This window comes from Aedes aegypti, chromosome 2 (genome assembly GCF_002204515.2).
Source record: "Aedes aegypti strain LVP_AGWG chromosome 2, AaegL5.0 Primary Assembly, whole genome shotgun sequence".
In the NCBI taxonomy this organism is placed as follows: Eukaryota; Metazoa; Arthropoda; class Insecta; order Diptera; family Culicidae; genus Aedes; species Aedes aegypti.
Genome location: NC_035108.1, coordinates 123,108,966 through 123,132,119, shown reverse-complemented (window position 1 = coordinate 123,132,119; position 23,154 = coordinate 123,108,966). Strand labels below are relative to the sequence as shown.

At 37.1% G+C, this 23,154-nt stretch overlaps 2 protein-coding genes across 2 annotated transcripts; one reads left to right on the top strand and one right to left on the bottom strand.

The window, feature by feature from the left end:
* The first annotated feature begins 1,001 nt into the window (after positions 1 to 1,001).
* LOC5573518 (ragulator complex protein LAMTOR2 homolog) lies at positions 1,002 to 1,666 on the top strand. Its single transcript, XM_001660860.2, has 2 exons — positions 1,002 to 1,179; positions 1,243 to 1,666. The coding sequence occupies exons 1-2, from the start codon at positions 1,112 to 1,114 to the stop codon at positions 1,550 to 1,552; spliced, it is 378 nt and encodes a 125-aa protein (XP_001660910.1). The 5' UTR covers positions 1,002 to 1,111; the 3' UTR covers positions 1,553 to 1,666.
* On the bottom strand, positions 1,640 to 22,602 carry LOC5573513 (dynein assembly factor 3, axonemal homolog). Its single transcript, XM_001660861.2, has 2 exons — positions 22,030 to 22,602; positions 1,640 to 2,529 (listed from the first exon to the last, which is right to left on the bottom strand). The coding sequence occupies exons 1-2, from the start codon at positions 22,538 to 22,540 to the stop codon at positions 1,676 to 1,678; spliced, it is 1,365 nt and encodes a 454-aa protein (XP_001660911.1). The 5' UTR covers positions 22,541 to 22,602; the 3' UTR covers positions 1,640 to 1,675.
* Positions 22,603 to 23,154: the final 552 nt, after the last annotated feature.

Here is a 23,154-nt window from a genome sequence, read left to right as displayed (position 1 = left end):
TCGTTGCAGAACGTACGGATTCAACACGGAGTATCGCGACACAACAGAACCAATCATTTGGTCTGATTCTTTCTGGTCCTGTTGCACTCCATCAATTTTGCAGAAACGGTAATTATTCTTGTTGCTTGATGTTTATGCTACCAATTTCAACAAAGATCCTAGCATGCCCTTTACGTATCAGAAAATGGGGCCGTCCGCAACGCGCTCCAATGCGAGGCCAAACAGAGCGAGTTTGTTTTCTGAGGGAGGAAAAACACATTAATATTCAAATACTTGGAACAGTAGCATCAATTGAATGTGAAACTTACCGTGGATGATGCATGACTATTTGAATGCGATTAGTCGTGGAATTAAACTGATGAGAAAAGTGAAACACACTTGAAAATTTGGAAATGCTTGTGATGGCTTCCGTTCTGCACTATATGTGAAGAAAATGACAAGTAAATTTTATAAAGTCCCAAAGAGTAATATTGTCGCGCCGCCACCAAACTGGATCGCGCCAGTAAGACTGGCAACGCGCCTCAACTCGCCGCTTTTTGAAATCAGTTTTTTAGTGTGGCGCTGCATTCTAACAATGTTTATGAATACAGCGCACTATTCAAATATTAGTCGCGATGCTTATGGATTGAGAAAAATAAATATAAGAAAAAATGATTGTCCTTATTTCAGCCGGATCCATAATATCTGCTACGCTTTATAGCTTACTATATCTCATGAATGAGATTGGCAAAGTATAAAAAATATTGCGGTCTAGTATTTTTGTTATCAGTTGCAATGATTAGAGCGGGTAAATATTTGGAATCTCATTTATAATATGTTAAATAGCATTTCCCATTTTCCCCGTGAGATTCAGAATATATAAGAAAATAGATACCCTCAAATAAGTCAACTGCAAAAGAAATATTTCTTGCAACGCGTAATATATTTTCCCGGGAGCTCTTCAAAGTCGAATCCCTTTTTATTGTAACGTTGTTTATTGATGAACCCTTGTTTGTACAGGTTGACTTTTCGGTCGAAAGCAAAACAAAAACACAATCGCGCTGATAACAGATTTACGTTTAATTTTTATCGGTAGATTAGTAGGAACTAATTTCAGATAATTCGCTCCAAAATGCTTCAACCCAAAGTGTTAACGTCGGTTCTTGGTCAGGCGAACACCGGAGGAGTGGAGAATACCATGTAAGTGTAGCGGTCCGAAGGTTCCATCTGCATCTTTTATGCAACCCCGTTGATTCATTTTAGCTTACTCACACACGAAGGCGCTCTGCTGGCCTTTTCCGGCTACGGTGACCGGGATGCAACGATAACGGCGGCCATTGCCAGCAACGTGTGGTCCGCGTACGAGAAAAACGGCCGCAATGCCTTCCGGGAGGACCGCCTAAAGTACGTGTTTCTGCAGTGCGAAAACGGCAACGTAATAATCACACAGGTGGCCAATCTGCTGTTGTGCCTTTATGCGAGGGACAACGTTGGACTGGGAATTCTGCAACAGAAGGCGCAAGCGCTGGTAAACTATCTGGAAGGGCCGCTGAAGGAGATTGCCACTTCTTAGGGCGGCTCTTCTACAATAAGATGGGAACGGGAAGGTATGTGCAGAGATAATAGGGGGGTTCGGGGATAAATTAAATACACAGATTGATTTATTTGTTGTACGCAAAGTGGAAAATGAGATATTTTATTGCGATTGTGAAATGTTCTTGTAGCGAAGGATGATGTGGGGCACATTGATGGCGAAGTTGGTCAGCGGCTTGAGCGAATGGGTTTTGGCGTAATCTCTGACTTGAGTCGAAAATTGGAAGATTTCATCTTTGCTGAAGGTTGTCAGCTGTCGCGTTTCAAAGCAGATAAGAGCATTGGGAGCGAAGAGTTGTGTGAAATCTTCTTTGAGGAATGGGAAGTAGTTGCTGGCGATGACCACAATGTCGTATTTGCTTCTATGTTCTGGAAGCGATTGAATCTTGGGGAGGCCTTCAACCGACAGGAACCGGATATGCACATTGTCACATGGAATTAGAGGCTCATTGTACTTGCAAGATTCAACATTCTCCGTTCGGATCAGGTCTTTGTTGAGATTTTGACCTTGCTCGAGAACATACGAACCGTATTGGTGAACGTCCTTTACGTTTAGAATATATTCCTTACGCTCCTGTATTTCATACATTATTTCGAACACGTTTCTTTCGGTGACATCAGTTGAACGAAAATCATTGACTCCATGCACAGAATGTGTAAGCTTTTCATCCGTGCATTTCAACCCAAAAGAGGCATATGGCCCAGTACTCACATCTCCAACAATCCCACGATGCATATAACCGTCACCGTTGCGAGACAAGCCCACGGCAAAAGTTTTATTGGGATCGCTTTGCTCGTACTCCGGGAAGGTGAACGCGATTCCGGTATTGCGCCAGTGCTTGTACTCTTGAGGGCAAATTTGCGTGGCGCCATTTTCACGCAGCCTCATGTGCAGGTCCCAATCGAAGGCTCCCATCTTGTGATCGTATCTGGTACCCAACATAGCCCGTACTCTGCCTGCAATTTTGTATAGGAAAGGTTTGAAAATAATGTTGAACACGTTGATTTAAATCTGATCTTTGTAATCTGTAAAACAATTATTATCACTTTGAACAACTATTCTAGTTTGTCGTAAGCTTGTGTTTTAAAACATAATTTTGTAAAAACAAATTCAGCGATCAGGTGCCTATTATCCCCGTCCTTCGGTTCAGAAAGGGGTATGGGCGCGTTCTGTCAATTCGGTTGAGGCAGATTTCTTGTGTGAACAAGTTACAACGTGGACGTTCTAAGTGCCAGAATGAAGTGTTGTGCTTGAGTTGAGTTAACAACATATTACATTTCATTTGCCGTAGCAGTTCAGATTTTTTACAGGTGAGTTGATTTTCCCTGCTTATAAGAGAAAAAAAACGCTTTGAATTTACTTAACCTAACTTTATCTAAACATATAATAGAAGATTGTAACGATTTTTATTTATATAGATTTTATTTGACATTAGATCCAATGTTTCAACATTGGATATTCTATGTAACTTATTGGTACTATACCAGAGAGGAAGCTTCAGAATCATTTTCAAAATTTTATTTTGAATTCTCTGCAGAGCTTTTTTCCTGGTGTTACAACAGCTAGTCCATTTTGGTACAGCATACAACATGGCTGGCCTGAAAATTTGTTTGAATATCAAAAGCTTGTTCTTAAGACATTTTACATATTTATTACATTTGGCTTGAATGCCCTCAATGTGATTTTTGAAAGTTAAATTCTTATCTAGCATGAGCCCTAGATACTTAACTTCATCTGACCAATTTGTTGGTTTATGTGGGAATATTATTAGTTGAGTTTTGGAAGCATTAGAAGAAATCTTCCATTTTTGCAAGTATGAAGAAAAAACATCCAAACTTTTTTGCAATCGACTACAGATTACACGCAGGCTTCGTCCTTTGGCGGAGAGGCCTGTGTCTTCCGCAAACAAGGATTTTTGACATCCCTGAGGTAACTCAGGTAAGTCAGATGTGAAAATATTGTATAATATTGGTCCCAAAATGCTGCCTTGAGGAACACCAGCTCTTACAGGAAGTCTTTCAGATCTGGAGTTCTGATAATTAACCTGAAGTGTACGATTTGACAGATAACTTTGAATTATTCTAACAATGTATGTTGGAAAATTAAAGTTTTTTTAATTTCACGATCAAACCTTCATGCCAAACACTGTCGAATGCTTTTTCTTTGTCTAGAAGAGCAAGACCAGTAGAATAGCCTTCAGATTTGTTGCAACGGATCAAATTTGTTACACGTAAAAGTTGATGAGTGGTCGAATGTCCATGGCGGAATCCGAACTGTTCATTGGCAAAAATTGAATTTTCGTTGATGTGGGCCATCATTCTGTTCAAAATAACCTTTCCAAAAAGTTTACTGGTGGAGGAAAGCAAACTGATTGGACGATAGCTAGAAGCTTCCGCAGGATTTTTGTCCGGTTTTAAAATTGGAACAACCTTAGCATTTTTCCATTTGTCAGGAAAATATGCTAATTGAAAACATTTGTTAAATATATCAACTAAAAATGATAAGCTACTTTCTGGAAGTTTCTTGATGAGGATGTAGAAAATTCCATCATCGCCTTTCATATTTTTGATTTTTTCAATAATAGTTCTCACTTCTTCCAAATCAGTCTCACAGGCATTACGAAAAACTTCTCTTGATTGAGAATATTTTCGAAGTCCTGAGTATGATTTTCAATTGGACTAGTAAGTCCCAAATTAAAATTGTGCGCACTTTCAAACTGCATAGCAAGTTTTTGAGCTTTTTCTCAATCAGTTAGTAATAATTTGTTTTCCTCTTTCAATGCCGGTATTGGCTTCTGAGGTTTTTTTTTTTTTCAAAATTTTGGATATTTTCCAAAAGGGCTTAAAGCCAGGGTTCAGTTGAGAAATTTTATTTTCAAAATTTTTGTTTCTTAATTGTGCAAAAGTTTTCTTCATTTCTTTCTGCAAATCCTGGCATATATTTTTTATAGCAGGATCGCGAGTGCGTTGAAATTGCCTTCTCCTCACGTTTTTAAGACGGATCAAGAGTTTAAGATCATTGTCTATAATCACGGATTCAAATTTTACTTCACATTTTGGAATTGCAATGCTCCTGGCTTCATCAATGGAATTTGTTAAAGTTTCAAGAGCATTGTCAAATGTTAACATCAAGATGAATCAATATATGTTTCATATATATATATTCCAGTCGGCTCGAAAATAATTGAAAGTGGAGCTGATAGGATTGAGAATCGCTCCATGGGATATTTGAAACGTAACAGGGACATGATCAGAATCAAAATCAGCATGAGTAACTAATTGGCTACAAAGATGACTAGAGTCGGTTAAGACCAAGTCAATCGTAGATGGATTTCTAGAAGAGGAAAAACATGTAGGGCTATCAGCGTATTGAATTGAGAAATATCCTGAAGAGCACTCATCAAATAAAATTCTGCCGTTGGAATTACTTTGAGAATTATTCCATGACTGATGTTTGGAATTAAAGTCACCAATGACAAAAAATTTTGACTTATTGCGAGTCAATTTTCGCAAGTCAGTTTGGAGCAAATTAACTTGCTGTCCAGAGCATTGAAAAGGCAAATAGGCAGCTATGAAAGTATATTTACCAAGCTGTGTTTCAACTGAAACACCTAAAGTTTCAAAAACTTAAGTTTCAAATGACGAAAACAGTTGATGTTTTATACGCCTATGAATGATGATTGCAACTCCCCTACATGCCCCATCAAGTTGATCATTACGATAAACAAAAAAGTTATTATCTCTTTTGAGTTTGGATCCAGGGTTCAAATACGTTTCAGTAATAACTGCTATATGCACGTTATTAGCTGTAAGAAAATTGAACAGTTCGTCCTCTTTACCATCCAGAGAACGAGCATTCCAATTTAAAATATTTAAATTATTATTTGGATCCATAAGAAAAACGTAATCCAATAACAATTTGATTTGTAAATTTTACACTAACTTGGACTGCTTCAGTCATAGTGGTGGCTTTGAACATTGCATCAATCATTAGATTCAATTGTTCAGTTAGACAATTAAAATCAGAGGCAAACATATCACTTGAAGTGGGTACATTTGATGATTTTCCGTTAGAATTTTCGGTAGACGAAGAGGCGGAGCAGATGTTACCTGTGGCGGTAAAAGTAGAATGGGTACTCATAGTACGAATAGGGAAGGAGTTCAAATTACCTGCTACGATATCGGTAAAGGATTTACCGTGGGTAGATTCATTCGAAATTAAAAGATTCGAACGGCTACCCGATGGATTAAAACTAGTTTGTGAATGAGCATGATTATGATCTGCCTGATGGGTATGATTCCTAATCGAGCGATCGTTAACTGAAAAATGAGCATTATTCGATACTCTACCAGGCAAATTCCTTAAACGACCGTTATCGTAAAGGATATTATCTTTCATCTGCCTGGCACGAGCCTCAATGACTCTCGAAGGGCGAAGGGCAATCCCAAAAATTGGACGCAATTTGAGCATATAAACTTGGTGGTATCTTCCTTCACTGGGCAGACGTCCTTAGCGTGAGAAGAACCTCCGCAAATCATGCATTTAGCATCCATGCGACAAGTTTTTGTACCATGACCCCACCTTAGGCACCGACGGCATTGAGTGGGGTTCTGGTAATTTCTTCCAGGTTTCTGGAAATGTTCCCATGTCACACGGACATCGAACATAAGTTTTGCTTTTTCTAAAGCTAAAGCCCTTTCCGAACAATGCCAGATTGGGTTCTCTTTTTCATAATGATTACTTGGAGTGGGTGTTGGGGAGAAAGTCACATTTACCGCGATAAACCAATGACTGAGAGCAGCATTCTCAATAGCAGCTTCAATGCTGAAATTCAATTTATTTCACTTAAACATATTTTAAATCTAACTTATTATATACGTACATTTTGGTATTTTAACTCGCGCTGTCTTCAAATTGACCTCCTACCAACAATGATATTTTATACTATTCCGTTTTTACATCGTCAGTCCGTGTTGCCGGTTTCACAGAATATTTTATCACCAACATTCTCCCACCCGTGAAACAGGTAACAGGTCTGACATTTAATTGCCACATTCACATGGAATGACAAAAATTGAACGGTACAATATTAATCACTAAGAATGCCAAAAACAATCATCGCAGAGTGCGTGTAGCTTTCGAACTAAGAGAGAGAACAAACGCTCCCACCGGGATCGAAGATCACGATAACGTATACTCTATCTGATGTTAACGCCACTATTCCACAGACTTCACAATTGATTTTTATTGCGCATAATAGAAATTGGATGGTTATTTCGCAAAAAAGAATGTTGATGGTGCGCTGCTTTTCAGGCACCAATTTCTCAACATTTAACGTTTTGGGCATATTTACACTTTGAGAATCTGTGTTCTCGACATGGCAAACTTCATTCTGACCACTAGGCACTGTTTTCACAGTATGAGGTACAGCTTATGGTACTACCTGTGACGATAGTATATCGTTATTATGCACCTCTACAGATGCCGCGATCGAATTTGAAGGACGTGCTGATGTTCGTCGAGCAGGGATAGGTGCACTGCTTTGTTGCTCAGTAGTACAGGCGAGTTGAGCGGAAGGTTTTCTGAGTGAATGACCTTCACTAAATTGCCTTTTCACTGCATCCATCTTCTGGGAGAACTTCTGCCGAATTTTCCTAGCAGCTTCCTCGAACTCTGCATCGATTTCAGCAAGCCGACGCTCGTATTCTTCATCAATACGCCGTTCTTCATCCTCACAATATTTCCGCCATAGCTTGCCTTCTGTTTCTATTTGCTGAAGCCGCGGGTCCATTGTGCTCTTACTACGGCAAATGATACCACAAAATCATTGAAGTTTGTTGGGGAGAAAGTCACATTTGCCGCGATAAACCAATGACTGAGAGCAGCATTCTCAATAGCAGCTTCAATGCTGAAATTCAATTTATTTCACTTAAACATATTTTAAATCTAACTTATTATATACGTACATTTTGGTATTTTAACTCGCGCTGTCTTCAAATTGACCTCCTACCAACAATGATATTTTATACTATTCCGTTTTTACATCGTCAGTCCGTGTTGCCGGTTTCACAGAATATTTTATCACCAACAGTGGGGAAAATCCAAGTAAATCATCTATTCCATTTTTGATCTCTTCAGGTGACTTATAGTCACTTGAGAGACCTTTCAAGACGACTTTGAACAAACGTTCAGTTTTGTCGTCATAAGTAAAAAAACTGTGCTTCTTCTCTTCAAGATCCCTCAAATTCGGAACATTTGACCACGATAGGCGGCACTCTTTGCTTCCTCACTTGAATCAAAGAGCCGATTTGGTGTTCGGAAAATTTGTCTAGAGCATCGAACTGATTGCTCATTTCGATACAATTATTCATTTCACCCTTGGAAGAAAGTTCGCATTCCGGGGAAACGTCCTTTCTTCATTCTTGCCACGTATAGTGACAGTTTCAAATTCCACTTTTTTGGAAAGAAGTTGTGAATTCAGAGATTCACCTTTCCTTTTGTTTGTTGTTGATACCATGTTTAGTGAATAAACGAAAGAAGACGTGACCTTCGAGAGGTTTTTTTTTCCCAAGACGGTGTTCAAGAAGGATTACTACCGCTCACATTGAAGACACTACTTATCCTCAGCAGCGTGTGTTGGTTCCCTGTGTAAGTACAGCTGTTCTTGCAATAACGGAGTAGCATCTGCGGGGGTAAATCATGCTCATGCTCATGCTCAGTAGAAATTAATTTCTAACAGATTCTGAGAAGACCTTTCTGATATCAAAAAGAAATTTTAGGATAAATCCATTGATGAATCACCATCAACTCCATTACCAATTTTTCATGGAAATCCTAGCAGGAGTTCTTTGATAACTTGTGTAGGAGTTTTTACAGAAATCATACAAGTTTGAAGTATACCAAATGTTGTAGAAAGATTAGAGAATATTCCAAGGGATATTTCGGGTACTATCTTTGAAGTAACTCTTGAAGGATCACTGAACTGTCAACCAAAAATTTCGAACAGAAAAAATAATAATATTGCTAGATAAACATTGAAAAAAAAAAAAAAAACACGATATGCAAAATTAAGCTTTACAACGCAACTCGATGGAAATCTGTTGTACCTGGTGAAATGTTCCAATAGTTATACTAAATACGTTTGTTGGGTATAGCAAAATCTCCAGCGTTCATCTTCCTCTTTATCACTTTCAGCGTCACTAGCGTTCTACTACTATTATTACTATTGCTTGATCTCAGTATGAACCGATTCGAATAAAATTCAAACACTTCATACATAACTTGATTTTCTAAATATATTTTCATGTAATATTCCCAGTCAAAGTTCATAAATAATAACAATTTGGAAAAGTTATAGTTTTTGCAAAAATATATGAACGTTTTGTCTGAAGATATGGAAGCCTTACACAAAAACTGTTTCAACCAAACTTGTATATTTCGTTTAAATTTAAAACGAAACTGAAGATACCAAATTCCACATCTCGATGTTCTACATCCCGATATCTCTCCCTATGTCGATGATTGCTTCGGCCCCTCCATTCTGCATACGATTTCTCTCTCCATATCTCGATATCCTCCTTATCTCGTTATCTCCATATCTCGATGTGTTCCTGTTGGTTTTTTGTTCCCAATTTTCTCTCTATATGTCGATATGAACATTATCAAAGGTTACTAGACCACATTTAAGTGATTCAGAACAATTTAGAAACTAGAAGTTTATTTGTTTATTATTTTCCTAGTAACGGAGTGATTTGCAATCAAGTGTTCATTAAATTAATGTTCTTTGTCTCGATCTCTCCCTATCTCGATGGTCCCTTCGATATCGAGATGTGTAGAGGCGATTGTATTCATCATTTGTATGTAAATGTAAAATCATTTGTATTGTACAATATTGTACCACTAATACTAGGGTGGGTTAACCCGTATTATGGTTTTTACGAGCGCTAATGGCTTCCGCAAACGGCCTCGCTTTCCGGTAGGGATCAGTCGATATGACGTTTGGCTTGGGTCCGTTCAATATAAAACGACCCAAGTCAAACGTCAAATCGACTTATTTCTACCAGAAAGCGAGGCCGTTTGCGGCAGCCATTGACGCTTTTAAAAACCTGGATAGTCAGTGCGCATCGTACCTTCGTGCTGTGCGTACACGAATTCTCTCTGCTCTTGGAAGTTTTCCTAAAAACTACCTAAAGCAATAAAACAGTACTTTTCAGTGCTACAAAAACAGTACTTTTCAGTGCTAAAATTAAAAACGGTACTTTTCAGTGCTACTTAAACAGTACTTTTCAGTACTAATTTCTACTATTGATCCCTTTACGATCCTTGTTTGGACCCGTGCCTTCGATTTTTCGTTGGACCCGTTGGCGAAAGCTAGCGGTGGTAATCCTTCTTGGACACCGTCTAGGGAAAAAACCTCTCGAAGGTCACGTCTTTCTCGTTTATTAACTAAACATGGTATCAACAACTAACAAAAGGAAGGGTGAATCTCTGAATTCACTACTTCCTTCCAAAAAAGTGGGTTTTAAAACTGTCACTACACGTGGCAAGAATGGAAGAAAGGACGCTTCCCCGGAATGCGAAGTTTCTTCCAAGGGTGAAATGAATAATTGTATCGAGATGGGCAATCAGTTCGATGCTCTAGACAAATTTTCCGAACACCAAATCGAAGCAGCCTCTAGCCCAGGCTCTTTGATTCAAGTGAGGAAGCAAAGAGTGCCGCCTATCGTGGTCAGTTGTTCCGAATTTGCGGGATTTAGGCAGGAGATCTTGAACTCCATTAGGGGAATCAAGGTTTCCTTCCAAATCGCAAAGAAAGGAGGCTGTCGCGTTTTGCCGGAAACTCTTAAAGATCGTGAACTTCTTCTCAGACATCTTGAAGAGAAGAAGCACAAATTTTTTACTTATGACGACAAAACTGAACGTTTGTTCAAAGTTGTCATGAAAGGTCTCTCAAGTGACTATAAGTCACCTGAAGAGATCAAAAATGAAATAAATGATTTACTTGGATTTTCCCCAGTCCAAGTAATCATTATGAAAAAGAGAACCCAATCTGGCATTGTTCGGAAAGGGCTTTCTCAAGAATTTTATTTAGTTCACTTTAACAAAAAAGAACTAAATAATATTAAAGCTTTAGAAAAAGCAAAACTTATGTTCGATGTCCGTGTGACGTGGGAACATTTCCAGAAACCTGGAGGAAATTACCAGAACCCCACTCAGTGCCGTCGGTGCCAAAAGTGGGGTCATGGTACAAAAAATTGTCGCATGGATGCTAAATGCATGATTTGCGGAGGTTCTTCTCACGCCAAAGACGTCTGTCCAGTGAAGGAAGATACCACCAAATTCATATGCTGTAATTGCGGGGCTAACCATAAGTCCAATTTTTGGAATTGTCCTTCACGCAAAAGGGTCATTGAGGCTCGTGCCAGGCAGATGAAAGATAATATCCGTTTCGATAACGGTCGTTTCCGGAATTTGCCTGGTAGAGTATCGAACAATGCTCATTTTTCAGTTAACGATCGCTTGATCATGAATCATACCCATCAGGAAGATCATAATCATGCTCATTCACAAACTAATTTCAGTCCGTCGGGTAGCCGTTCGAATCTTTCAATTTCGAATGTATCTACCCACGGTAAATCCTTTGCCGATATCGTAGCAGGAAATTCGAACTCCTCCCCTGTTCGATCCATGGGTACCCATTCTACTTGTTTCAAATCAAATGGAAAAAACTCTACCGTCACAGGTAACTCCGCTTCTTCGTCCACCGGAAATTCCAATGGGAAATCACATGACATGTCTGCCTCTGATTTTAATTTTCTAACTGAACAATTGAATCTAATGATTGATGCAATGTTCAAAGCCACCACTATGACTGAAGCAGTCCAAGTAGGTGTAAAATTTACAAATCAAATTGTTATTGGATTACGTTTTTCTAATGGATCCAAATAATAATTTAAATATTTTAAATTGGAATGCTCGTTCTCTGAATGGTAAAGAGGACGAGCTGTTTAATTTTCTTACGGTTAATAACGTGCATATAGCAGTTATTACCGAAACGTATTTAAAACCTGGATCTAAACTCAAAAGAGATCCTAACTTTTTTGTTTATCGTAATGATCGACTTGATGGGGCATGTGGGGGAGTTGCAATCATCATTCATAGGCGTATAAAACATCAACTGTTTTCATCATTTGAAACTAAAGTTTTTGAAACTTTAGGTGTTTCTGTTGAAACACAGTTTGGTAAATATACTTTCATAGCTGCCTATTTGCCTTTTCAATGCTCTGGACAGCAAGTTAATTTGCTCCAAACTGACTTGTGAAAATTGACTCGCAATAAGTCACATTTTTTTGTCATTGGTGACTTTAATGCCAAACATCGGTCATGGAATAATTCTCAAAGTAATTCCAACGGCAGAATTTTATTTGATAAGTGCTCTTCAGGATATTTCTCAATTCAATACCCTGATAGCCCCACATGTTTTTCCTCTTCTAGAAATCCATCTACGATTGATTTGGTCTTAACCGACTCTAGTCATCTTTGTAGCCAACTGATTACTCATGCTGATTTTGATTCTGATCATGTCCCTGTTACATTTCAAATATCCCAAGAAGCGATTCTCAATCCTATCAGCTCCACTTTCAATTATTTACGAGCTGACTGGAATATATATGAAACGTATGTTGACTCTAATCTTGATGTTAACATTTCTTTAGAAACTAAACTTGATATTGACAATGCTCTTGAAACTTTAACAAATTCCATTGTTGAAGCCCGGAGCATTGCAATTCCAAAATGTGAAGTAAAATTTGAATCCGTGATTATAGACGATGATCTTAAACTCTTGATCCGTCTTAAAAACGTGAGGAGAAGGCAATTTCAACGCAATCGCGATCCTGCAATGAAAATTGTATGGCAGGATTTGCAGAAAGAAATCAAGAAACGTTTTGCTCAATTAAGAAACAAAAATTTTGAAAATAAAATTTCGCAATTGGACCCTGGCTCTAAGCCCTTTTGGAAATTATCTAAAATCTTGAAAAAACCTCAGAAGCCAATACCGGCATTGAAAGAGGAAAACAAATTATTACTTACTAATTGCGAAAAAGCTCAAAAACTTGCTATGCAGTTTGAAAGTGCGCACAATTTTAATTTAGGACTTACTAGTCCAATTGAAAATGAAGTTACTCAGGAGTTCGAAAATATTCTCAATCAAGAGAACGTTTTCGAAAATGCCTGGGAGACTGATTTGGAAGAAGTGAGAACTATTATTAAAAAATTCAAAAACATGAAAGCTCCTGGCGATGATGGAATTTTCTACATCCTCATCAAGAAACTTCCAGAAAGTAGCTTATCATTTTTAGTTGATATATTTAACAAATGTTTTCAATTAGCATATTTTCCTGACAAATGGAAAAATGCTAAGGTTGTTCCAATTTTAAAACCAGACAAAAATCCTGCAGAAGCTTCTAGCTATCGTCCAATCAGTTTGCTTTCCTCCATCAGTAAACTTTTTGAAAAGGTTATTTTGAACAGAATGATGGCCCACATCAACGAAAATTCAATTTTTGCCAATGAACAGTTCGGATTCCGCCATGGACATTCGACCACTCATCAACTTTTACGTGTAACAAATTTGATCCGTTCCAACAAATCTGAAGGCTATTCTACTGGTCTTGCTCTTCTAGACATAGAAAAAACATTCGACAGTGTTTGGCATGAAGGTTTGATTGTAAAATTAAAAAACTTTAATTTTCCAACATACATTGTTAGAATAATTCAAAGTTACCTGTCAAATCGTACACTTCAGGTTAATTATCAGAACTCCAGATCTGAAAGACTTCCTGTAAGAGCTGGTGTTCCTCAAGGCAGCATTTTGGGACCAATATTATACAATATTTTCACATCTGACTTACCTGAGTTACCTCAGGGATGTCAAAAATCTTTGTTTGCGGATGACACAGGCCTCTCCGCCAAAGGTCGAAGCCTGCGTGTCATCTGTAGTCGATTGCAAGAAAGTTTGGATATTTTTTCTTCATACTTGCAAAAATGGAAGATTTCTCCTAATGCTTCCAAAACTCAACTAATAATATTCCCACATAAACCAAAAGCTCTTTATTTGAAACCTTCAAGTAGACATGTTGTCACGATGAGAGGGGTTCCAATAAATTGGTCAGATGAAGTTAAGTATCTAGGGCTCATGCTAGATAAGAATTTAACTTTCAAAAATCACATTGAGGGCATTCAAGCCAAATGTAATAAATATGTAACATGTCTCTATCCCCTTATTAATAGAAAATCAAAACTTTGTCTTAAGAACAAGCTTTTGATATTCAAACAAATTTTCAGGCCAGCCATGTTGTATGCTGTACCAATATGGACTAGCTGTTGTAATACCAGGAAGAAAGCTCTGCAGAGAATTCAAAATAAAATTTTGAAAATGATTCTGAGGCTTCCTCCCTGGTATAGTACCAATGAGTTACATAGAATATCCAATGTTTAAACATTGGAACAAATGTCAAATAAAATAATAAATAATTTCAGGCAAAAATCGTTACAATCTTCTATTGCCACGATTAATGCGTTATATGTTTAGGTTAAGTTAGGTTAAGTATATTAAAAACGTTTATTTTTCTCTTATAAGCAGGTGAAATCAACTCACCTGTAAAAAAACTGAACTACTACGGCAAATGAAAAGTAACGTTGTTAACAAAATGTTAATTAAATCTTAAATTTATTTTACCAAATTAGGATGATAGTGTTATCTAATAACACAGAACACCTAGATATAAGAAATGAATGTAATGTTTGGAATGATACTAATAAAGATATTAAAAAAAAAAAAAACTTGGATAGGCCTGAGTTAAAGCAAAAATATTGAAACCCTTACCGTTTAGAGAATTTTTAACGGATTCAAATGTTTTTTTGACAGTTCACTGGCCCACATATCTAGTTTCTAGAAGTGGCCAGAGGTACTCGGATATATTCCTGTTGCTGGAGTTATTCCGGTGGGTCACTGGATCAAGTCGGGTAAACAAGGGCTATTTTTTTAGGACATGTCAAGTTACCTTTATTTATTTGCAATGACAATCATTTTAATTTGCATAAATAATGTTGATCTGATATTCAACATTATAAATGAAGAGTTTTGCACCATTTCAAATATACCGGATGTGGCCATTCGGACGTAATGCCCGGAAGAACCGGTTATAGATTTGTTGGATACTTAACCGTTTCAATGCTCGAAAAGTAGGAATCAAACGTAATTGTACACTAAAATGCGTTCCCATAAGCTTGGCACAGATGTTCAGATACAAATTGGCCACTTTATCGTAAGTTTGAGGCGTCCTGGGACCCAAAAATGGTCGTTTGTAGGATTAATCAAATGAAAAACTCATAGTTATTCAATTCAATCGTTTCTCAAAAGATTTACACTGATGACATTTTCTTAAAATTCCGTTATGTGGCCACATTATAACCGATTCCGGAAATTATCTGTGACTTGAAATTTGCCTACTTCCAGGGGCACAAACGCACAGTACCCTTCTCACCCGACCTGACCCAGTGACCCACCAGAATAACCCTGGCCACAGGAATATTTCAGCGTTCCTCTGTCCACTTCTAGAAACTAGATATGTGTGCCAGTATACTGACAAAAAATCATTTGAATCCATTAAGAATTCGCTGAGCGGTGAGGGTTTTAGAATTTTTGGTTTCGCCCAGGCCTATACGGGTTAATATCGCTTTTTAAATTGTATGGCAGATTCGAGTTGCTTCCAAGATTAGAGTGATTTGAGCTACCTTTTACCTATTCATGAAATTGATCGAAATTTCATCCAGAGTCTTTTTTAAGAGGCGAGTCAATCATGAAACTTGTAATTTGCCGAAGTAGTACACATGTTATAATTTAGATAATCTATATATAAATAAAAATGGAATGGTGTTTGTATGTCACGAAATGGCTTACGAACGGGTCAACGGATTTGAATGATTTTTTCTCCGTTTTGTTCGCCAAGGGTTCCGACGTGTTTGTGTGTATAAAACTCTCAGGATATTCACCGGGAAAGTTGGAAAAACGAGAGTACACGGAACTGTCATTTTGTATGGGACGATCCAAAGCGTTTTTCAACAGCCTACTTGATGGCAAGACGAAGTTTGCCGGGACCACTAGTATAAGATAATTTAGATAATATATGACCAGATTTCATAATATATCATTTAATATGGCTTAATTTAAACATGTGTGCTACTCGGGTGAGAACTTTTTTCAAAAAGTGGATAGGCCTACTTGATAGAGTAAAGATATGCTAGTTCTTACATGATTCACTATGGCATGGGAGTTTCTCTCGTCCAAATTCGAATCCACAAACGTACGGTGCCGCCATTTGAAAAAAAATATTCGATGTGCGAAGCATAGAAATTTTTACAGGGCAAGGTATAGAAAGTTAAACTTCAAATGCTTATATAAAATTAAATTCAGTGGCCACTCGAACTTAAGAACCGGCTATACTGCCGTGAATTGCAAGTCAGCCCCATCTGTAAGAAGTAGGCATTGAGAAAATGGGCTGTGAAGTTTTCAAACTCGTTTTCCATACGAATATTTAAAAATTTACAGAGGATTGGAACATGTTCCAAACCTTATGACTTGCTGTTTTTTTCTAATTTTTCCAAACAAATCATATAATTTCATTAGTGCAGCTGAAAGAGCATTGGAAGAGATGTTGAAATCTGAACTCAACTCAATTTTGACGAATTTGCAGATTGGACTGACTTGCGATTCACGGCAGTATAGATTTGTTGAATAATAAACCGTTTCAATATTCGAAAAGTTAATAGCAAACATAATAGTTTACTAAAATGCATTCCCATAAGCTTGGCACAGATGTTTAGATACAAATTGGCAATATCGAGTAGGCAATACAAATTTATCGTAAATTTGAGGCGTCCCGGGACCCGAAAATGGTCGTTTCTAGTATCATTGAAATGCAGGAAACATCCCGAGAGGAAGAAAAAGCTGAACAAGATCATAATTTGTTGTTCTAAAATAATTACTGACGATCATAATCAGCTATTGGTTTGTTGGAGATAAGAGATAAAAGATCAAAAATATTGAACCATATATTGTTGAGATATTATAAGATCAAAACAATATCTGGAAATTTTGTTTGATTGATCAACAAATTAATATCAAAATATGATCTGACAGACGACGAAGAATAAAAAAAAAAAACAAAGAGTCAACAATTAGGATCGAACCCTCGACCACCAGATCTATACACAAAGACGCGGTTATACCTCACAACGGAAGGAAGATGCAAATAAGAGCATCATGTTCTTCGCTGTCTGAGACTACTTGTTGCTCTTAGAGATTGCCCCGAGGTCTCACATTTCAGTTCGACCATTTTGTGTTTTGTTCCATTTCAAAGAACTAATTTTGATTCTTTGAGCATATTTTCAGATATCGAGCTATCGCATTGAGTTCTACTAAATTTTCGAACACCTCTTAAATATCAGATTGAGATATGAGATCAAAATTTGTTCGTTTCGAGATGTGATTTTGATTTTTCCGTCTGTCCACAAAAGCTCAGCATTGAGTATTTGCTCAGCGGTGAGAGTATAGGTTTTTGTCTTGAACTCAGGCCTATACTGGTTATAAAAGTGTCACAAAGATTACTATTATGAAAAGTTTAAAATTTGAAAAATATGTGTTCTGTATCAAAATGAAATCAAAAGTGCATAAAATAGGATCCGGCTTCTTACAAAGAATATCAGCCATTCCATGAAAAACCGATCTAGTGGGTCACCGAATTCCGTGAAAATTTGCTATTTTGTTCCTTATCCGAAATAAGGATACACGTATTTTTGGATTTTTTGATTAGGGTGACCATTTCCGAAATAGGGTGACCAGAAAAACCGCGATTTTGAAAAATTTTTATATTTAAAATAATTATAACTTTTGAACCGTTCGACCGATTTTCAATCTTTTTGGACGAAATGAAGGCTAGAGATTTTGACTCTTCAGGAAAAATATAGAATTTCACAAAAATTGTGTTTTTTACATGGAAAAACTCAATAGTTTCCGTTTTTTCGTGTTTTGAAGGCCTCGGGACCAAAGGGGCTATTGCTGTTCTCATTTTTTCTTGAAAGTTCAGAAAATTTTACGGTTACTGTCAAATTTTCAGCGGTGTATGTTTTTTAGTTTTTGAGATATATTTTTTTGAAAATAAAAAATCAGTCATTTTTCATCGGCACACACTGTAGATCTCAGCGCATTAAATTTTTAATGTTAAAAAAATCATAACTTTTGAACAGCTCAACGGATTTCCAATCTTTTTTTTATGGAATGAAAGCTTAAGATTTCAACTTTCAAGAAAAAATGAGAACAGCAATAGCCCCTTTGGTCCCGAGTCCTTCAAAACACAAAAAAAAAACGGAAACTATTGAGTTTTTTTTTATGTAAAAAACACACTTTTTGTGAAATTTTATATTTTTCCTGAAAAGTCAAAATCCTTAGCCTTCATTTCGTCCAAAAAGATTGAAAATCGGTCAAATGGTTCAAAAGTTATAATTTTTTTTTTAATTAAAATTTTGCAATATCTCGATTTTTCTGGTCACGGAAATGGTCACCATAATCAAAAAATCCAAAAATACGTGTACAGGTATGATTTTGTCACGCTCCGATTTTGTCACGTTCCGATTTCGTCAACAAATTGTTCCGTTTTTATCAACACATAACAACATTTTCAATAGCCTCAGAGATGAATTTTCGACATTATGTTAATGATGTGCACCTACGATACATGGTAGGTGTCAAGTCATATACGATTTTATAAGGATTGACTCCTTTTTATCCACTAATCAATTGGAGTTTTAAAACTTAGCATGGTCTGTTGGACAAGATTGATCCAACAACAATTGGGCTTGGCTTCAACAATCGAAAGTTGCTCTGGCCACGTCCTAGCAACAACTGGAATTTGTGATTAGTTGAAATCTTAGGTACCTTGTAGAGTTGCAGAAACCTCTCATTTTTCTAATTTTTCTTTCCTATGAAAATTTGATAGACATAGGGGCTAGCCTGTAATTACGCAAGACAATTTTGGCGGTTTTTCGACCCCTTCCTCTATGGTATGATTTTTTGTATGAAAATAAAACAAAAATTGTATGGCACGTAAGATATCTCAAACCCCCTCCTCCCCCATAACCCCTTCTTACGTAATTAATGGACTAACCCATATATGTTCAGTTCTTTTTTTATAAGGGATGCACTTGGGAATGAACTCAAGAATGTTGGAGCAATGACAAAAGACATGATCGAGCTTATTTTATTTTTAATAAAATTGTCGACCCCGTCATATTTTGGACATTATCTTCTATCTCTTAAAATCGGTAGCATTGCACAAATCATAGCAAACAGCCATTGATTAGATCCTGTTCAAGGGGTACTGGAAGGGGTTTAGCAAAACTAAGCAATCTATAGAACATTTTGGAGTCTCCATATTTTTAATAAGTTTGCATCGAGGAAGAGGGTGAAGGGATGAAATGGCTAACAATTTGAGAAACTACTGATACTGGACGTTCCCACATCACGCACGTTACCATCCCAAATTTACTGGGATCTTGATCTTTGAGCAGACATGAACCCCTTTCCTACATGGAGACTAAAATGTTAATTAATAAATTAATGTCTTATACCAACAGCCATACGCGTTTTCATAAGACTTTACAAAAGGGTTTCTTACCAAAAAATTGTTATTTGGTGATGCTTGTTCTAGAGTTCATACACTTTTGTGTTTTTTATGAACTTCTAAATAAATTAAAAATGGAATGGTGTTTGTACGTCACGAAATGGCTGAAGAACGGGCTAATAGGCTAATACAGGATTATTTCACTGTTGCATTGGTCTAGTGTTCCGACGTGTTTGATTGAAGGAAACGATTTGGAAAATTCTCTGGAATAACTGAAAAAACAACTGAGGCTGTGAACCGTTTCACCAGTTCGTTTAACTATTAGTTAAAATTTGACATTTCAATAGTTATTTTCCCCTCACATGGTTAAATTGAACATCGCAGTCGACCCATTTGAGCTTTGACAGTCGAGTAGTTATTTCAGAACAAAGTTGACAGATGGTTAGTTATTCTCAAATTCACGGGAGCAAAAAATAACTTTCGAACTGTCAAGTTTAACCATGCTCCAGAGCAGGGTTATTTCTAACCGGAGGGGAAATAACTATCGAGCTGTCAAATTTCAACTAAAAGTTAAACGAACTGGTGAAACGGTTCATAGCCTGAGAACTAATCTCTCATTTTGTATGGGAGATTGCGTGCCATTTTTCAGCAGTCTACTCGATGGCAAAACAAAGCTTGACAGGACCAGTAGTTTTTAATGTTATTTTTATTTAACAATAAACTAGAACTTAAGGTTAATTTATTGCCGTTCTAACGTAAAGCTAAAAGGTGACGATGACGCCGTTCGTGATTGGCTACTAGTGCATCCCTGCGAAGTTGGTAGTAGGTAATAACTTTAAAATAAAGATCCCCACAATCATTTTACTGATAATATTCTGGCAATTCAAAGCAGATTAAATATGCAATATTCATTTCAGTTTGCAAAACTTTCGTAACATAAGTCCACATTTAAGGCCCTATTTTACCAACCAAAAACGACTCAACTGGAGTCACTGTCGACCAAAAATTTTGCTCTACTCGGCTCTGACACTCGAGTTTATCGGCAGTTGTCACTCTATGTGACTGGATTACTATGGGAGTCGACGGGTGACATCTGAAATATGCATGCTTACTTTGATCGACAATGACTACAGGCGAGTCACATAAATCCACTCGATTTACAAAATAGACCCCTTAATCGCCAATCGGGTGTGGCCAAAAAAGCAAAAAAAAATTTACCTTGGCAGCTCTCAGTTGATAACTGCGAAAGTGTTTATAAGAACACAACAAGATAAATAAGCAGAATGATGAGGATGAACAGTGGAAAAAGAAGTTGTTTCTTGTATATTTCTTTAAAAAAACAATGATCAACTTGACCCACTTCCTTGTAGTTATTTTTACAAATATGACGCACGTTTTGATACAAAGGACATTTATGTGATTAGCGTTCTAATATTGTATATTGTAGGGGCCCAGATAGCCGTAGCGGTAAACGTACAGCTATTCAGCATGACCATGCTGAGGGTCGTGGGTTCGAATCTCGCTGGTCGAGGATCTTTTCATAAAAAAGGAAATTTTCTCGATTCCCAGGGCATAGAGTATCATCGTACTTGCCACACGATATACACATGTAAAAATGGTCAATCGGCAAAGAAAGCTCTCAGTTAATAACTGTGGAAGTGCTCATAAGAACACTAATCTGAGAAGCAGGCTTTGTCCCAGTTGGGACGTAATGCCAGAAAGAAAAAGAGATTGTATATTACATTTATTGAAGTTCTAACCAAGAAACTAAAACTATTAATGATTTATTACAAAATTATATTGATTGATAGGAGTCGTCAATCAACTTTCATTACAAACCTGTAGGAATAAACAATTTAAATGCTCATCACAGCTCCTAAACATCAATACTGTGCATTTATATGATGAAAATGGGTATTATTCTGACAAAACTGCAATTTTATTTCCAAATTTGTAAAATAAGTTGTCTAAGAAAATTATTCCGTTTTTGTCACGGTTCCGTTTTTATCAACTGAAAATTGCCGATCGTGTTGATAAAAACGGAACATACCTGTATTCTTATTTCGGATAAGGAACAAAATAGCAAATTTTCACGGAATTCGGTGACCCACTAAATCGGTTTTTCATGGAATGGCTGATATAATGTATTGTGAAATTTGTTTTGTAGATTTTCTCTGTTAGTTACTACTTGAATCGCCTAACAAGTTTTAAATTAGGTTACTACAGTACTGACCCGATTTTGTCAGCCCCCGATTTTGTCTGCCCCCGATTTTGTCAGCTTTTTGACCCGATTTTGTCAGCCTATTTTAAATTTGTCAAAAAATTGTTATCATCATGTTTTACCACGTTTAAATTAAAACTGATGATGATGTTTAATGTCATGCACGCATGGGCGTTGCCAGAGGGGGCAATTGGAATTCCTTTTATTAAGTGTTAAAAATTGATATTATCAATATAAGGGAGGGGGGAGCCTCTGATAAAAAAACTGGCTACGCCCATGTCCATCGCCCTCTTAAAAGTCCATGTAACCATATACCACGTCAAAATTTGAAAAACAGGAACAAAATAATATGACCCGATTTTATCAGGTTCCCCATTTTGTCAGCCTAAAATTCATCGAGGGGCTGACAAAATCGGGTCCTTACTGTACTAGTATTCCTTCAATAATTAACAACATGTCCTCAAATCAAATCAAAGTATTTTCTCTCCATTAAAATTTATAAAGATGAAAAAATCGAAACTCATGAATCATAAAATAAAAATTGCAACTCTTACCATCCCAATAGTGCGCCACATTGAACACGTGCTTTTCGTGGTTGACCCAAAAGTTGAACACATTTTCCAAATGGTCCCGTTCCCGGTACCGCAATCCGTCCAGCGCGAAAATCGGCGCCACTTTTTCGGCATAATCCGCATCCGTAACCACGTCGGTGAGAACCTTGGCCTTTGCGTTGATATATCCGTTGGAAAACGGACGCAGCAGTGTGTTACCAAAAACATCCATAAAAAGATGAGTTTTCCCCTTCACCGATAGCTGGTGGCCACTTTCGAAGGCGATGCATGTCAAGAGCAGGTTCCTTGCCACCAGCTCCAGACAGCCTTCCAACAGGTAAAAGTTCAGTTTGGTCGAATGTTTAAACGTTTTGGAGGCACTTTTCAGCACGTGGCGCGGATCACCAAGCCCGAACAGAAGGATGTTTAGTTCATTGGGGGCGTTATCCGTTTGGTCTTGTGTTTTACGGTACTCATCGAAGAGATCCAACGCTTCACTAAATCCCCAGAACATATTTGTATTTTTCTTCAGGAACTTGCAAATATCAGATAATTGTTGTAATCTAGCGGTGAGAAACTATTTACTGACAAAGCAATCAATAAACCTTAGGTATCCAAGGCGATTGTTTCTAGTGGACTTTGATTCATTGTACGCCCATGCGCCAAAAACATAAACTACAGTCAACTCTCTATAACTTGAAATTGAGAGAAAACATCGAGTTAGGCAGGTATCGAGTTATCGCACACAAACCAATGCAAATGCGATCCAAGGGACCATCGAGATAGCCAACCAACTTTTACTATGATTCTAACTCGATATCGAGATACGGAATATCGAGTAAGTGATAGTTGGCAGTATAAGTTATCATCTCTGAATGTTGTATACAGGGCCAATAGCGTTAAACGGTTCTTAAAAAAAGTGATTAATTTTCAATTATTGCCTTTGAAAATGTTTACAGAAATATATATATTGCAAAATATATTGTAAAATAAATTTCTATAAGATTTTAACATACATATGAAATCAAAATTAAATTAAAAATACATGCGAACCTAATCGAATAAAAAGTAACTGCACAAGACGCATTTCAAATCAAATGTCCCTCTCCAAACCCTTCAAATCCACAC

What these genes read in the sequence shown, in the direction of transcription:
- LOC5573518 (XM_001660860.2), top strand. Translation starts at nt 1,112, where the DNA reads ATGCTTCAACCCAAAGTGTTAACGTCGGTTCTTGGTCAGGCGAACACC. An exon ending in GGAGGAGTGGAGAATACCAT is followed by an intron (nt 1,180 to 1,242) that starts GTAAGTGTAGCG and finishes GATTCATTTTAG; the next exon opens with CTTACTCACACACGAAGGCG.
- LOC5573513 (XM_001660861.2), bottom strand. Translation starts at nt 22,540, where the DNA reads ATGTTCTGGGGATTTAGTGAAGCGTTGGATCTCTTCGATGAGTACCGT. An exon ending in TGTGGCGCACTATTGGGATG is followed by an intron (nt 2,530 to 22,029) that starts GTAAGAGTTGCA and finishes ACAAAATTGCAG; the next exon opens with GCAGAGTACGGGCTATGTTG.